General features: G+C 33.9%; 1 protein-coding gene across 3 annotated transcripts; it reads right to left on the bottom strand.

Annotated features, from left to right (window-relative positions):
- Positions 1-39: 39 nt before the first annotated feature.
- On the bottom strand, positions 40-16,837 carry grk5 (G protein-coupled receptor kinase 5). 3 transcript variants are annotated; one of them, XM_052117603.1, is made up of 17 exons: positions 16,774-16,837; positions 16,567-16,620; positions 14,116-14,214; positions 13,903-14,015; positions 13,583-13,660; positions 12,377-12,477; positions 12,194-12,286; positions 11,957-12,020; positions 11,705-11,845; positions 10,061-10,251; positions 9,573-9,610; positions 7,080-7,169; positions 3,917-4,125; positions 2,758-2,898; positions 2,530-2,667; positions 2,158-2,334; positions 40-288 (listed from the first exon to the last, which is right to left on the bottom strand). In XM_052117603.1, exons 2-17 carry the CDS (start codon positions 16,616-16,618, stop codon positions 229-231), a joined length of 1,785 nt encoding a protein of 594 aa, XP_051973563.1. In that variant the 5' UTR covers positions 16,619-16,620; positions 16,774-16,837; the 3' UTR covers positions 40-228. The 3 variants fall into 3 exon arrangements, with proteins under 3 accessions (XP_051973563.1, XP_051973561.1, XP_051973564.1); XM_052117601.1 differs by having other exon boundaries at positions 16,567-16,833; XM_052117604.1 differs by having other exon boundaries at positions 40-283; positions 16,567-16,833.
- Between the last annotated feature and the right edge of the window lie 41 nt (positions 16,838-16,878).

The following is a 16,878-nucleotide window of genomic DNA, read 5'->3' as shown; positions in this document are numbered from 1 at the left end:
TTACCATTCAAGAAGACACACACCATTTGAACATTGGCTTTTAGTCATTTATGTAAAAAAAGCAAACAACTGAAGTGAAAATCGTTTGTAATATAAAAGCACGGTTATATTAGCCAAACCCTGCCGACTGTAGGGTTCGTCATACAGTACATTTGTTTTAAAGTGTTGCGGATTGTTCTGCGAAGAATGTATACAGTTTATTTCCACTTGGCATGTCTTCTATTGAAGTTAATCTGCACACAGGCTGGCTGTAGAGAGGCATAAGGGTTCAGTGGACTGACCCCTGTGCTGCAACAGAACAAGTGGAGATGAAAGTTAAACACATACTATTGCATTTTAGGTGTATATGATATTAAACTAAAATGGGTTATAGCTTCATCTGGAGAGCTTCTGTTGTGGATTACCACTGACAATTTCGACTCACCCTTCAGTTTGAAGTACAGAAACATATTTACATTGTAGTTATTTATTTAAAATTGGTGTTAATGAAGCACTTCATGAATTAATGATTAATTAATGATTTGTTAACATGACATTTTTTGAGCGTGCATGTTTATTCACAGTCCGACATGTTTGTTTAGTGTATATTTTGTAAACCCGTTTCCCCGTTTGACACAGACGAGTCGAAATAATTTTTCTGTGGTAATCGACATAAAGCCACAGAAGATGTTTGTAGACATTAAAGGTGCTGTAAGTGATGTTAAAGGGACAATTAAAGGGATCATTTCCTCACCATCATGCCATCCATGTCTGCTATCTGGGTAGTTGTCAAAAAAATAAACAGCAAAAAAGCAATCTCACACGACAAACAGACAACTCTCAAACTTTGCCCATATACACTAGCGGCCAAAAGTTTGGAATAACGTTCAGATTTTGCTGTTTCGGAAGGAAATTGCTACTTTAATTCACCAAAGTGGCATTCAACTGATCACAATGTATAGTCAGGACATTAATGATGTATAAAACAGCACCATCACTATTTGAAAAAAGTCATTTTTGATCAAATCTAGACAGCAGCATCACTCCAACACCTTATCCTTGAGTAATCATGATAAATTGATAATTTGATACTAGAAAATCACTTGCCATTATATCAAACACAGTTGAAAGCTATTTGGTTCATTAAATGAAGCTGAACGTTGTCTTTGTGTTTGTTTTGAGTTGACAGTATGCAATAGACTGGCATATCTTAAGGTCAATATTAGTACAAAAATGGCAAAAAAAACGCTGTCTCTAGAAACTCATCAATCATTGTTTTGAGGAATGAAGGGGATAAAATGCTTGAAATTGCCCAAAAACTGCAGATTTCATCCAAAGGTGTAACTACAGTCTTCAAAGACAAAGAACAACTGTCTCTAACAAGGACAGAAAGAGATGTGGAAGACCAGATGTGCAACTAAACAAGAGGATAAGTACATCAGTGTCACTAGTTTGAGAAAATAGACGCCTCACATGTCCTCCGCTGACAGCTTCATTGAATTCTACCCGCTCAACACCAGTTTCATGTTCAACAGTAAAGAGAAGACTCGGGAGAACTTATGGGAAGAATTGCAAAGAAAAAGACACTTTTGAAACCGAAAAACAAAAAGAAAAGGATCGAGTGGGCGAAGAAACACAGACATTGGACAAGACATTGTAAGGTGCGTGAGAAGTGCCCGACAAGGCAGCCACATCTATGGCAAGTGCTACAGGAAGCTTTAAAAATGAGCTTTGCCATCCCAACTCAGACCCCGTTTGCGTCCTGGAGACAATGCACAATGGCTTAACCCGTCCGTGTCGGGAATGGTCCATAATGTTCCGCCTCAGTAGACAAACCCCCACCCCGCGTCAGACGAACATACTGGATGCCACCCCTTACTCTTCTCTTGCCACCCCTGGCAATAAATCCTGGACACACCCCTGGTGCTGCCCTGAATTATTGTTAGGTAGTGCTTCAAAGTCTTCTGATTGGCTAAACAATTAATCTGATGAGGCACCTATTTCAGTGATATCTGACAGGTAATAGAGACATTTTCTGTGTCATCTCTTAAAAAAAATAAATAAATCAATTACAGCACCTTTAAGCTCTAAAAACCCCATAAAATGAATTTAATAAAAAGCAGTGGTGTAGCTAGTGGGTAATAGAGTGCAATGGCATGATTTGAAATCATTTCTTACACGTCTCTTGAAGATTCTGTTCAGTAATCTGTGTCGAGATTTTTCCGGAGCACTGCATTTGTTGAGCTGCGTCTCTGAGTTGTAGCGTTGGAGCACCACACTGCGATCCAGATCAGGTGACCGTGTTCCACCCGGCCCGAACACATTCAGGTCCTTAAAACACTCTGTTTCAATGATCTAAATGAAAAGGATTGTCATTATGCACATAACACATCACATAGGGCCGTTTGTAACTTAAGCGGTATAAGCGGCACGCCAAAATAGTTTTTATAAAACATTTGGGTGTGTTTGTATGGGGTCAATAAGTTTGACGTTTTGATTTAAAAATACATTTGGATTGATTTGAGTTTCATTAAGCGCCAACATTCCTACCTCGTTCTGCCACGTGACGGGCACGTTACCCGTGTTAAATTTGGCGTAGAAATCATCATCCGACTCGTTGAGGATCACGCCTTTAACGGTGGAGAACTGGTCGATATCCAGAACATCTGCGCAGTAAACCGCTCTTGGCTAACAGAAAGATGAAAGTGAGATGAGAAAATAATTCGCACAATAAAAACATTATTGTTTTAAGTGTGATATCGCTACAAAATCACTCACATCAGGAACAAACTGTGGTTCTATCCTTCCGGCCTCCAGCCTCGTAAAGTTGATATCCTTGAAGAACGGATGACCTTTGATGACCTCTGCTCCGGCCTCTGCCTTGCAGCCAAGTCTCTCCTTTGGGTTCTTAGTCAAGAGCTAAAATAAAACACAATTGTTGCTCAACAACTACATACACGAGTTTTAAGGATAGCTGAGTGAGTTTGACTGACTGATGGAAAGGAACTATCTTTAATATCTAAAAAAAAAAATCAAGTGTTGTGGTGGTCGCCAAGGTGTTGCTAAGGTGTTCTGATTGTTATTAAGGATGTAGCTATTCGGTTGCTATGGTTACGGAAGTATATTAATGACAAATCTCATAGCAGGCTAAATAACACTAACTGGAACAGAAGCGCATTGCATTAACAGAGCTTGCATTTTTTGGGGATGCAATTTCATATGGTTGTTTATCGAGCCCTTTAAATTCTATAGACCCTCCGGTCCAAGGGGGGGCGCTATATCACAAAAAAAAGTGTACACTTACATCGATAAAGTCTCCGTATACATTAGTCAGGCATATGAGGGATCATTTGAAAGCTTAGAATCTGAACTTTGCAGAGATAACCATCACTTTTATGTTACTTAAAATAACAAAATAAGGCCTCAAAACATTCTACACCTTTAACTCAGGGGGGGAATTCAACCTTGTGCCCCCTAGTGGTGAAGACGAGTAGCAGAGAGTGAAGATTGTGCATTGGCACTCTACTGCTTCTCCTGCAATGCCAGGATGTACATGGTTGAATTTCCAAACAAATTTTACCACTGAAATATTAGAGGCGAATTTGCAAAGTTAAATATAATGGACTGAATGTAACCTGTTAAATAATAAAAGAAGAAATCAAAAAAATAAATAAAAATGTTTACTGAATTTTGGAAGTTTCATATTTATTATAGAATTTTTAATGATGAAATTTTGTGCAAAATGTTTTCAAATTAAATATTCACATATTAAATATACAACAATATGAAACTGCATTCCCCAAAAATGCAAGCACTGTTAATGCAATGCATTTATTTTTCAATCAGTGCAATTCAGCATGCTTTTTAAAGATATTTGTCATTAAAATACTTCCATAGGTATTCTGGGTTGCTATGAGGTCATTAAATGTGGTCTCACGCTTTTGCAGATGGACTTGGTATCCTCGTCAAATTTACTCCCGTAAGACTCTGTCATCTCCAGAACTCTCCGTTCCTTCTCCTGTCTGGGAAGTCGTTCTTTGAGATTATGGAACGGTGCATGTCCGGCTGTCATCTCGTATATAAGACACCCAAGTCCCCACCAGTCCACACTTACACTGTAGTAAGTGTTGGCGATGACTTCTGGAGCTGATGACATCATCATAAACAAGCCAAAAACATCAGGATTATACTTCAGTTTTACCAAGGAATGATATGAAAATGGTAGTACATTTATGAAACATACACACAGGAACTCAACCTACAGCTACATTATTTTGTCTGTCAAAATGATCAGAAATAGAAATTAGTCATTGCAAAACTCCTCAAGAAAATCTGGGCCGGATAAAGGAATATTCCGGGTGCAATACAAGTTCAGCTCAATCGACAGCATTTGTTGCAAAAAAAACACATAAATTAATTTCTTTAAACAAAACACACAAATATGTGTGTTAACATGATTTAAGCATGATAAAATTACTTTCTAACCTTTACTAACTTTGTTGCCATGACAACGTAACACAGTAAATGCTAAAATACTCACCGTTTCCAAAATGTAGCCACAAGACATACACAATATGCGTGTTAACATGATTTAAGCATTATAAAATAACTTTCTAAACTTTACTGTGTAAAATGATATAATTTGACAACTTTGTTGCCATGACAACGTAACACTGTAAACACTAAAATACTCACTATTTCAAAAGTATAGCTACAAGACATACACAGTATGCGTGTTAACATGATTTTAGCATGATAAAATCACTTTCTAACCTTTACTGTGTAAAATTATATAATTTGACAACTTCGTTGCCATGACAAAGTAACACCGTAAACACTAAAATACTCACTGTTTCAAAAGTACAGCTACAAGACATATACAGTATGCGTGTTAACATGATTTAAGCATGTTAAAATCACTTTCTAACTGTGTAAAGTAATATCATTTGACAACTTTGTTGCCATGACAACGTATCACCGTAAACACTAAAATACTCACTGTTTCAAAAGTACAGCTACAAGACATACACAATATGCGTGTTAACATGATTTAAGCATGATAAAATCACTTTCTAACCTTTACTGTGTAAAATTATATCATTTGACAACTTCGTTGCCATGACAACGTAACACCGTAAACACTAAAATACTCACTGTTTCAAAAGTACAGCTACAAGACATACACAGTATGCGTGTTAACGTGATTTAAGCATGTTAAAATCACTTTCTAACTGTGTAAAATAATATCATTTGACAACTTTGTTGCCATGACAACGTAACACTGTAAACACTAAAATACTCACTATTTCAAAAGTATAGCTACAAGACATACACAATATGCATGTTAACATGATTTAAGCGTTATAAAATCACTTTCTAACCTTTACTGTGTAAAATTATATAATTTGACAACTTTGTTGCCATGACAACGTAACACTGTAAACACTAAAATACTCACTGTTTCAAAAGTATAGCTACAAGACATACACAGTATGCGTGTTAACATGATTTAAGCATGTATAAAATCACTTTCTAACCTTTACTGTGTAAAATTATGTAATTTGACAACTTCGTTGCCATGACAACATAACACCGTAAACACTAAAACCTTCAAACAACTGTAAAAAGAACAGTAACACTTTCTATGAATCCCATATTTATAATGCATTTTAAAAGCATTATAAATGCACAATACTGAATTCATGATGTCTCATAATACACCTTATATTAAGTTATAACTTCTCATAATTAATTATAACCCCAGTTATAATACATTATAAGACTTCTGCTATTCATAGTTGTACTTAAGAGTATAATGCATTATAACACAAGCAACATCCAATTTGAATGCAGCAGAAGTTAATTTAATCATATAAGTGCTGTATAGTGTATTAATATAAAGACTTATAATATACAATACAAGTCAAACTTATATAGTGGTAGTTATTTATAAAATAAGATGCACAAACATTAAAGTTTATTGAATAGAGTCCAGTATAGAATCAGTTTGATTTGTTTTTGTTTTATTCTTGAGTGTGTTTACATGCTACATGTGTGATCAACATACATATTTCTTCATGAGAGAGAGAGAGAGAGAGAGAGAGAGAGAGAGATTTTAACATTGTAGCTACCGGTATATGAATGTGTGTTATTGTGTATTTTGTGCATGTGTAATGTATCGATCTTCCAGCATGACCTGTATTGTCTTACAACCACTTAAAAATATCTTATGGATACTTATAAGACATTTCTTTTGTCATTTTACTTAAAGCATACCTATTATACAGTATATTGCAAATATATTTAATACATTATATTGTGCATATAAAACTGGATGTTGCTTGTGTTATAATGTATTCTACTCTAAAGTATAACTATTAATAGGTAAGTATTAAAATGCATCATAATTGTGGTATAACATATTATAAGGTGCATTATGAGACATTACTAATGCATTATAAATGTGGCTTCATAGAAAGTGTTAGCTCAATAATACACTCGTTTTAAGAGAATAATTATTGTAAATGCTTTTATAAAATTATAAGTTTCACATTTCTGCCTTTAAACCCTCCAAAAATTGGCCCCATTGACTTCTAATGTAAGTGTCTCACTGTAACCTCCATAAAAAAATACAAATAATATTTTTGTGCTTATCAACATTATGCCACAAATGCTGACGATTGAACTTAAGTTGTTTTAAACCCGTAATATTTTTGTTTTGCTGTGAAATGTGACCTGGGCATGTTTTTGAGATGATAAGATTTTTAATTCACCTGGGAATGAAAATTCTGTCATCATTTATTCACCCTCATGTTGTTCCAAACGCACGTGACTTACTTTCTTCAGTGGAACATAAAAGGATTTCAGCGTTAATCACAAATCACTTTCGTTGTATAGAAAAAAGAAGCAATGGAAGTGAATGGTGACTGAGACTAACATTCCACCTAGCATCTCCTTTGGTGTTCCACTGAAGAAAGAAAGTCATACGGGTTTAGAACAATATGAGGGTGAGGAAATGATGTCAGAATTTTCAATTTTGTCTGAACTTTCCCTTTAAAAATGCTGATTATGGTGAATTATTGAGAAGATAATTTTCATACCCATGTACCCGGCTGTGCCCACTCTGCCTTTGACGGGTTTTCCTTCTTTCAAGATTACGGCAAGTCCCAAATCCGATATCCGAATGTGACCTGTCAGTAAACATGTCGATTAAAACAAGAAGACTTTTCAGTTTTTAAATCTGTGAATTATTTGCCATAATCAGACTTCCTCATCGAATATCTTTGAGACAGCGTTCCTAAAAAAGGGTTCATTATACAAACAATCTCATCTCAAAATCTATGACATTTTTGTAACTTATCCAAACAAATCAAGAGAACCATGAAAATACATCAGATTCTCATGTAGGTGCACGATAAAGACATTTTGTAAATTGTTTTGTTAAAAAACAAACAAACAAACATGCATTAATGGATGGCTTTTTTCTTGATAGTTTATAACCGTATTTATCATTAAATGACCTGCTGGTCAACCTACTGGAATTAGGTTACTTGCTTGATACATTTAAATGTACTGAAATGTAATTTTTTTTAAAGTTATTATAAGGTTATTCATACTTTTACGCTATTTTACAGTAATAAAAATTAGCTTTTTTTTCATTGAATATGGTCCAGTAATTTACATTTATACAATTAACAGGTATTTTATCATATTAAATTATTTTGCTAGTAAAATTAGAAAAGGGTGTTAATGTACCAACCTACTGAAATTACGGTAAATTACTCAATACTTTTAAATGTACTAATTATTGTAAAAATATTTGACAGAAAAGATACATTTGTATTGTATATTTAAAAAAAATGCCACCATTAATTATAATGTAATTAATACTTTTTACTTCTTACAAAAGTTTACACTATTTTACGGTAAGATTACATTTAATGTCTTTATTTAAATATAGTGATATTTTTCATTGTATATGATAAAGTAACTTACATTTATACAGTTAACAGGTATTTTATCATATTAAATTATTTTGCTAGTAAAATTAGAAAAAGGTGTTAATGTACCAACCTACTGAAATTACGGTAAATTACTTGATACTTATAAATGATCATTGTAACAATATTTTACAGAAAAGAAAAATTTTATCTGTAAATTTTAGATTGCAAAATAATTATAATGTAATTCATACTTTTTACATCTAATAAACGTTTACACTATTTTACAGTAAGATTACATTTATTGTCTCTAAATACAGTAGTTTTTTTTATTGGATATTTTCAAGTAACTTACAGATATATACAATTAACAGGTATTTACTTTATCATATTGACTTCTTTTGCCAGTAAAATTAGAAAAAGATGTTAACATACCAACCTACTGAAATTACGGTAAGTTACTTGATACATTTAAATGATCATTGTAACAATATTTTACAGAAAAGGTAATTTTTACTGTATATTTTAGATAGCAAAATAAATATAATGTAATTCATACTTTTTACATCTAATAAACATTTACACTATTTTACGGTAAGATTACATTTACTGTCTTTATTTAAATATAGTGGCATTTTCATTGTATATGATACAGTAACTTACATTTATACAGTTAACAGGTATTTTTCATATTAAATTATTTTGCTAGTAAAATTAGAAAAAGATGTTAATGTACCAAACTACTGAAATTACGGTAAGTTACTTGGTAATTTTAAATGATCATTGTAACAAAATTTTACAGAAAACCTACATTTTTACTGTATATTTTCGAAAATTGTACCATTAATTATAAGGTAATTCATACTTTTCACTTCTTAATACATTTTACACTGTTTTACAGTAAGATTACATTTATTTATTTTATTTAAATATAGAAGCATTTTGCATTGTATAATATAAAGTAACTTACAGATATATACAATAAACTGGTATTTTATCATATTGACTTCTTTTGCCAGTAAAATTAGAAAAAGGTGTTAATGTACCAACCTACTGAAATTACGGTAAGTTACTTGCTAATTTTAAATGATCACTGTAACAATATTTTACAGAAAAGCAAATTTTTTACTGTATATTTGAGAAAATTGCAAAATAATTATAATGTAATTCATACTTTTCACTTCTAATAAAAGTTTACACTATTTTACGGTAAGATTACATTTACTGTCTTTATTTAAATACAGTGGCATTTTCCATAGTATATGGTAACGTAACTTACATTTATACAGTTAACAGGTATTTACTGTAGCATTTTACATTCTCATAGTCATCCAGTAAAATGACCAAACAATTAACATTGTCTTTAAAAGTGTGACTTTGCATTTATGAAACAACGATACGATGTCAAAATGCAACAAAAAAGTGAATTCTGCAAATGTTTTATCAGACCCGCACAACATGCCCTTAAGAGCTTTCACAAGTTCCTTTTTATGATAGTGAGAATGGAAAATGTTTCCTGGTGTTGAGTGATCTACAGTTGATTGTGATAAAAATAGAAAGCACAAGGGAAATTACAGATAAAAATAGAAAGTTACAAAGCCGTAAAACTAGTACGGGCAGTTTGTCTTTTGTTTTAAGGGGAAGTGTACATACCATCATCATCCAATAGAATGTTCTCTGGCTTTAAATCTCTAGAAGAAATCAAACAACCAACACATAATTAGAATAAAGGCTTAGTTTGATTATTCTCACATGGGACAGTAGATCAGGTCACTTTACATGAGTGGGCGACCGATTACTAGACTGCAGGGTGGCCGATGGCCGAAAGTAAAATGCAGATGTAACACGAATACTGTAATAAATAATATATTTTAATGAGCAAATAAGATGCACAAAAAATGCTCAAATTACATAAAAATTTATTTACACAATATTTACTAAAATATTGTCGATGCAACAATCTTAAAACAGCCTAATATAAGCTTGGCTGATATATCAGTTATATTATTTACCATTATTAACAACTGCGTCCAAGCCACAGATTTCAATGCAAATTGTGCCATTTCTGCACCTCTAGCATCACCAAACAAAATTTAAACATTAAAAATACACACATCAGCTTTAATTAAAAGACTTTTTACCTATAAATAATTGACTTCTGATGCAGATGGTCCAATCCGCACAGGATCTCAGCTGCATAAAATTGTACTCTGTCTTTGCTGAGCCCCTCCGTGCCCATATTATAGATGTGAAATCTCAGGTCTCCTCCGTTCATCAGCGTCAACACCAGACAAAGAGCTTCTTTAGTCTCGAAAGCGTAAGCTAAACTGACCTGACACATTCAAATACAGATATAAATATATTATAAATATAAATATATTGCATAAAATCATGTTCAGGTCACAATTCACAAGCAAGAAAATGTTGCAATAGACTAAATAAGATTAATAAATTGTGTAAAAAGTTAATGTTAACTAATATAATCTTGTTTTAAAGTGTTACTGAACTTATATATTGCCAAAGGAAAATGAAGCACATTTTTAGGGCCAAATATACTCAATATAGTTTTGCATTGTGATGTTATTATCATGAGAAATAAGCCGATTTTATTGCAAATTCTCTCATAATATTCTCATAAGTTTAACTTCTTGAGTTCTTTGTAATTCTCGTTATTTTCAACAGTAATTCTCATTACTTTACTACAGTCATTTTTACTGTATTGCAAAATAAAATACTGTAAAAAAGAGGGTTTTTATTTTTTTGTTTAAATAAGGATAAATTAAAGGCAGTATCACTAAAAAAATAAATGTTTTTATGATTTATGCATTTTAAATTCATAACAAAATTCCATATAATTTAAATGTGATCTTTAACAAAATAAAAAAATAAAAATATTTTAAATTGTATTAATTTAATTTAGTAAAAAATTACACAAATCAATTTAATGACATGCATAATTTTTTGTTGTTGTATTTTTTATTTTTATCCCCTTTTCTCCCCAATTTGGCATGCCCAGGTCCTTGTGGTGGCACGGTTACTCACCTCAAACCGGGTGGTGGAGGACAAGTCCCAGTTGCCTCCGTGTCTGAGACCGCCAATCCACGCATCTTATCACGTGACTCATTGTGCACGACACCGCGGAGACTCGCAGCATGTGGAGGCTCATGCTACTCTCCACGATCCACACACAACTCACCACACGCCGCATTGAGAGCGAGAACCACTAATCACGACCACGAGGAGGTTACCCCATGTGACTCTACCCTCCCTAGCAACCAGGCCAATTTGGTTGCTAAAGGAGACTCACAGCATGTGGAGGCTCATGCTACTCTCCACGATCCACACACAACTCACCACACGCCCCATTGAGAGCGAGAACCACTAATCATGACCACAAGGAGGTTACCCCATGTGACTCTACCCTCCCTAGCAACGGGGGTTGCTTAGGAGACCTAGCTGGAGTCACTCAGCACGCCCTGGATTCGAACTAGCGACTCAGGGGTGATAGTCAGCATCAAAACTCGCTGAGTTACCCAGGCCCTCGACATGCGTACATTGTAAAAATAGGCAAAAATATATTTTTGGAGTGTACTACTTAATACAGTTTACGTTTTTTTTTGTAATACAGTAATGAGAAACTCAAAAAACGTGACCTGGACATTTTCTTGGCATGTTTCGTTAGATTAGCTCAAATAGAAATGGTCATTTCTGCATGAATATTATGTCAAATGGTTGATTATGTTACTAATCAAGGGTGCAAGACTTTAAATCGTATCAATTCTCACCACAAATCGGCTGTTCACCCTCTCTAGAATCTGTTTTTCATTGAGGGCCATGGATTCCCCCTTCTGCTTCTTCACACGTTTTTTCTCCAGTTTTTTACAGGCGTACATTTTTCCTGATGCGCGGGATTGGTAAGCACATACCTGCGATAAGAGTTACCTCATTATTTCTAAAATCAGCGTCAGTTTTATGATGACCTATCTGCTTCAATGGCTAAATTAAGTCAAAGTATGTTGTGTATAGTGTTGCCTTACCTCTCCAAACCCGCCCTTTCCCAAAATACGATATTCTCTAAATGTGTCTCTGGTGGTCGGCCGTCTGCAGAGATTAAAGAGACATTACATTCAATTTTTTTCAATAGTAACTTGTATCTTAGTTACGTACATACACTGCCAGTTTGATTTGTTTACCATTTTGTCAGTCACAAATTTCCATACTTCCATTTGTGTTATTTCATAGTTTTAAATGTGGAAAATAGTATCCTTGCTTACCTCTCAACCATCTTCCACTGCAGGAAACGGTCAAAGTACATGCTCTTCTGATATTCTGCAAAAGGAGCTCCGCTCAAGTGCTCATGGAGCGCTCTAGCACAAACCAAAATAAGCAGAATTTAGACTAGATGGTCATTGATGAGTGTATAAACTCTCATTGATGAACAAGTTCATAAAACTGACTTCTGGCAGTCATTGAAGACATCTTCAGATGCTCGGGACTCCAGGATGCATTTGCACCTCTGAATATGGCTCTCTAAAATTCCCTGCATACTTTGAACAGGCTGAACAGAAACATACAGAAACGTGTTTGTTTTTTCGATTGAAGACACATTTATTTAGTTATGATTACACCTCTCATCCATAACCAAGCTTTTTGAAAACCCTCTCCATACTTTGGAAAACGATGATGCTATTAATGCATTAATATTTGCTACATTTAAACCTCTTATCCACACTAGAACAGCGTTTTCCTCCATCGAAAACAAAACGTTTCGAGAACGCTCTCCATTTTTGCATACTTTGGAAAATGGTGATGTTAGGAAACTGAAAACGCATTGATTTTGCTATATATTTACGGTTCTTATTCACACCAGTACAGCGTTTTCCTCCACCGAAAACAAAATGTTTAAAAAACGCTGTCCATTTTCGCATACTTTGGAAAGCAAGGATGTTAGGAAACTAAAAATGGATTAGTGTTGATTTTGCCTAAAGCCACATCCACTCTAATATGTTTTTGTTTGAAATCACATTAGTTTCTATATGTTTAGACCTCTTATCCACACAAGAACAGCGTTTGGGAAAATGCTCTCCATTTTTGCACACTTTGGAAACTGATAATGCGTGGATGAGGTCTATAATGCGTTTTAGTCTGATAATGCATTGGTTTCACTAAGTTTAGGCCTCTTATCCACACAAGTACGCCGTTTCGAAAATGCTTTCAGACTGGAATGTTAGAAAACCTTCTCCAATAGCGCAGGCTTTGGATTACAATCACTTTAGGAGTTTTAGTACAACAGCGTAGTTAAATTAATGCATTTTTGAATCGGTCCTGCTTGACCTGCTCTGAGCGAGATTCGAACCGGCGTCTCCAGCATGGAAAACGTGCACGCTAATGAGGAGGCTAAAGGCTACAGCCCCTAGCATCAGTCGTTAGTGCGCCTAACGACTGACGCTGCTACCTACCAGCTGGCTACGTTACACATTTTCAAACAAAAACATGTTAGTGTGGTTGTTGACTTGGAGGACTTGGTTCATTTATATATGATTCTGACAGAAAAAGTTGCATTCTTACATTACAATATTTCCATTTCAGTCGTTAAACGTAAAACAAAGTTGAATCTCTGGCAATAACAAGAATGTAAAAAGTCTTATCTTGAGGGAAAATACCTGTGAGGTGAGATATTTTGTAATGAGTTGCTTGCCAAAGTTCATTCTATTTTCATCCGGCGTGACCTCATACTCTTCCTGAGAGAGTACAAACAAATACATGATTCACAAAAATAAGCAAACCAACAAATATACTTTGTCAAGATTTGCACTCTGACTTTGATTTATCATGACAAATATGGACTACTATTCTTTATGCATATAGAGTATATTAGCTCTTCTGGTATAATATCAAGGTCAAAGGTTTGATTTTTGATATAAAAATGATATCTTGAATGCAATATAAGTTGTTTGTCTGTCAATTGCATAAATATGCATACCATTGCATCCAAGAGGTCAATGCAATACTGCAGATCGGATCTAGTTGCACAAAACATTCGGAAGAGTTGCTTTCCAATGGGCTGCTTCACACACAGACTGTTGTAGTCTCGCTCTAGACGGAATACAATATAATTTATTGAATTACATCTTGATCTCATTTTAGCCTACATTTGTAATATTTGTAATATTGACAAATGTTTCCTTCAGCTCACCGATGCTTTTCTCCAGCTGTGTGCACTCGTTTATATGCGGGAAACGCAGAAATTCCTTCCATTTTCGACTTCTCCCTTTACGATTACCAATGTTACCAACTGCACAATGATATTAAGATAGAGAAAAAAACAATTATACACACTTAAAAATATGACTGAATGGGTGAATCTCACCCAAACATATCCAGGTCCCAAAATTAAAAGGAATAAAGACATGCAATGCAAGTAGAAGTCACAGGCCTTAACAAGAGGGCAAATAAGTTGTTTGCTGTAGCAGGTGGATAGATTGTTATTTAATCATGTTTGTGTGCTGTAATCTGTTTGAATGATGGTTTGTTGACAGGCAAAACTGAAAAGAATCCACGGCATTTTCTACTATCTGAGACGAGTCTAAAAATAACTGCGAGATTGAATCTTTAGGAATATTGTGTCAAATATAAACAGACACACCTTACAGCCACTATTACCACTGCTCACACAACAAAAACACAACATTCAAAAATCTAAAAATAGCTTTATAATAGCTATTTTAGTCAGTTATATCTGCTAGAAAAGACATTGATGTTGGCTCGACAAGTCTTTGCCTGGAAGTTTAAAACGTTTTAAAAGCTTTGAAGTTTTTTTGTACTACGCTGGAATACCTGAAGGTCTACAGTGTTAAAAGAAATACATATATATATATATGGTGAAACAAGATTGGCCAACAGACCAGATGTATGCAGAACAAGAAATTTGACTTGGTCATTTGAGAGAGAGAGAGAGGGATGGATGATGTATAAGATAGATAGATAGATAGATAGATAGATAGACAGACAGACAGACAGACAGACAGATAGACAGACAGACAGACAGACAGATAGATAGACAGACAGAGTGATAGATAGACAGACAGACAGACAGACAGACAGACAGATAGATAGATAGATAGACAGACAGACAGACAGACAGACAGACAGACAGATAGATAGATAGACAGACAGAGTGATAGATAGACAGACAGACAGACAGACAGACAGATAGATAGATAGATAGACAGACAGACAGAGTGATAGATAGATAGATAGATAGATAGATAGATAGATAGATAGATAGATAGATAGATAGATAGACAGACAGATGATAGATAGACAGACAGACAAATGGATAGATAGATAGATAGATAGATAGATAGATAGATAGATAGATAGATAGATAGATAGATAGATAGATAGATAGATAGACAGACACACAGACAGACAGACAGAGAGGGATAGATACAGACAGACAGACAGACAGATAGATAGAGAGAGATAGACAGACAGACAGACAGACAGACAGACAGACAGACAGACAGACAGACAGACAGACAGACAGATAGATAGATAGATAGATAGATAGATAGATAGATAGATAGATAGATAGATAGCTATACCACATAATCACTGTAAAAACATTATTCATCGTGATAGTGATTTTTTTATGTTTTATTTTGAAAAGATTGAAGAACGTTCATGACAAAATCTATTTTTAGATCTCAGATAAGCTAAATGGCAGGTAATGCTGACAAACAGTGTGTTGTGATAACTGCAATAAAAGAAGTCCGACCTGTTTGTGACGCAAGCATCACAGTATTTCAGGTGTACAAAAGAAAATATGTTGAATGCACTCTTTCTTCTCCAACGAGCCATTCAAATACAGGGAACTAAACTTAATAACATATACTTTATCCCAGTGTTTAAGGTGACAGAATTAGACACTATTATAGTTTTTATCGTCTTTATAAAATGTAAAATATAAAATGATAAAGAAATGATTGTGAATGTTTATAAAATGTTAGTTTTATCAGAATTTTGTAGATTCATTGTTTTACTCTATGGCAAAGAATATAGGCTACAAATGCTTTTTTCTATCAATGTCAAGATTTTAGCTTAAAATGTATTACAATGTATTTGATAGGTAAAATGAATTTGTAAGGAAAAATACTCCATGTAATCTTTCAAATTAAAATGATGTGATAAAGCTTCATACATAATAAACATAAAATAATTAGCAAAATGCTGTTTAAAATAGTTACTGATGACGTCAATATAGCATGTCATCACACAGGACATGTCTCAAAAGTCTTTAATAAAATAAAATAAAAAGCTAAATATTCTAAATGTAATTAATTAGATTTTGTGAAACATGACAATGGAATTTTGTTATGAAATTGAAATGTGTAAATCTTAAAAATAGGCTAAAATATTTTTGGGATTAAAGTTTATTCAGTTTGATTACTAACCGCAAAACAAAAACAAATGACGGTATTTTGCTAACAATTATTATTTTTTAATATTTGATAACAGCAGAAAGCTTAAAACAAATGACTTAAAGCAGGTTTGAGTTAATTTAGCTTTTTGTTGATTGAATGTTTTTACATTTAAAAATTGAAAGTGGTCATTCTAAACCTGTCAATCAAACGAAGCATCTTACCTTCTCGCGCCTTTATGAGAGCACAATTAGCCACCATTGACTCGATCTCCATTTCTGCAGTGTCAGCCGATGAAAAAGTCAACCAAGTTGGGAATTCAGTATTTAGAATGAACTTCTCACTTCTCTTTACCTAATTTGCATTTACTGATCTCATATTTCATCAAAGTAAGATAATTATACATGCACCTAATTATTAAGATAACTTACATGCCCTGTATGACATTGATAATGTGCATCCTGTCAGAGCGAAGACATTCTCTAGCAAGAGTTCACTAACAAATGACAAAGTCAACTTTCTTGTTCTGCATACAT

Source organism: Xyrauchen texanus, chromosome 44 (assembly GCF_025860055.1).
Source record: "Xyrauchen texanus isolate HMW12.3.18 chromosome 44, RBS_HiC_50CHRs, whole genome shotgun sequence".
Classification (NCBI taxonomy): domain Eukaryota; kingdom Metazoa; phylum Chordata; class Actinopteri; order Cypriniformes; family Catostomidae; genus Xyrauchen; species Xyrauchen texanus.
Note: the sequence above shows the minus strand (reverse complement) of the source record. Positions and strands in the feature narration are given on the sequence as shown.

Coding starts and splice junctions, on each gene's coding strand:
- grk5 (XM_052117603.1), bottom strand. CDS start 16,618: ATGGAGATCGAGTCAATGGTGGCTAATTGTGCTCTCATAAAGGCGCGA. Junction 10,252..11,704: donor GGGTGAACAGCCGATTTGTG/GTGAGAATTGAT, acceptor TGAATGTGTCAG/GTCAGTTTAGCTTACGCTTT. Junction 7,170..9,572: donor CATTCTATTGGATGATGATG/GTATGTACACTT, acceptor GTTTACTGACAG/GTCACATTCGGATATCGGAT.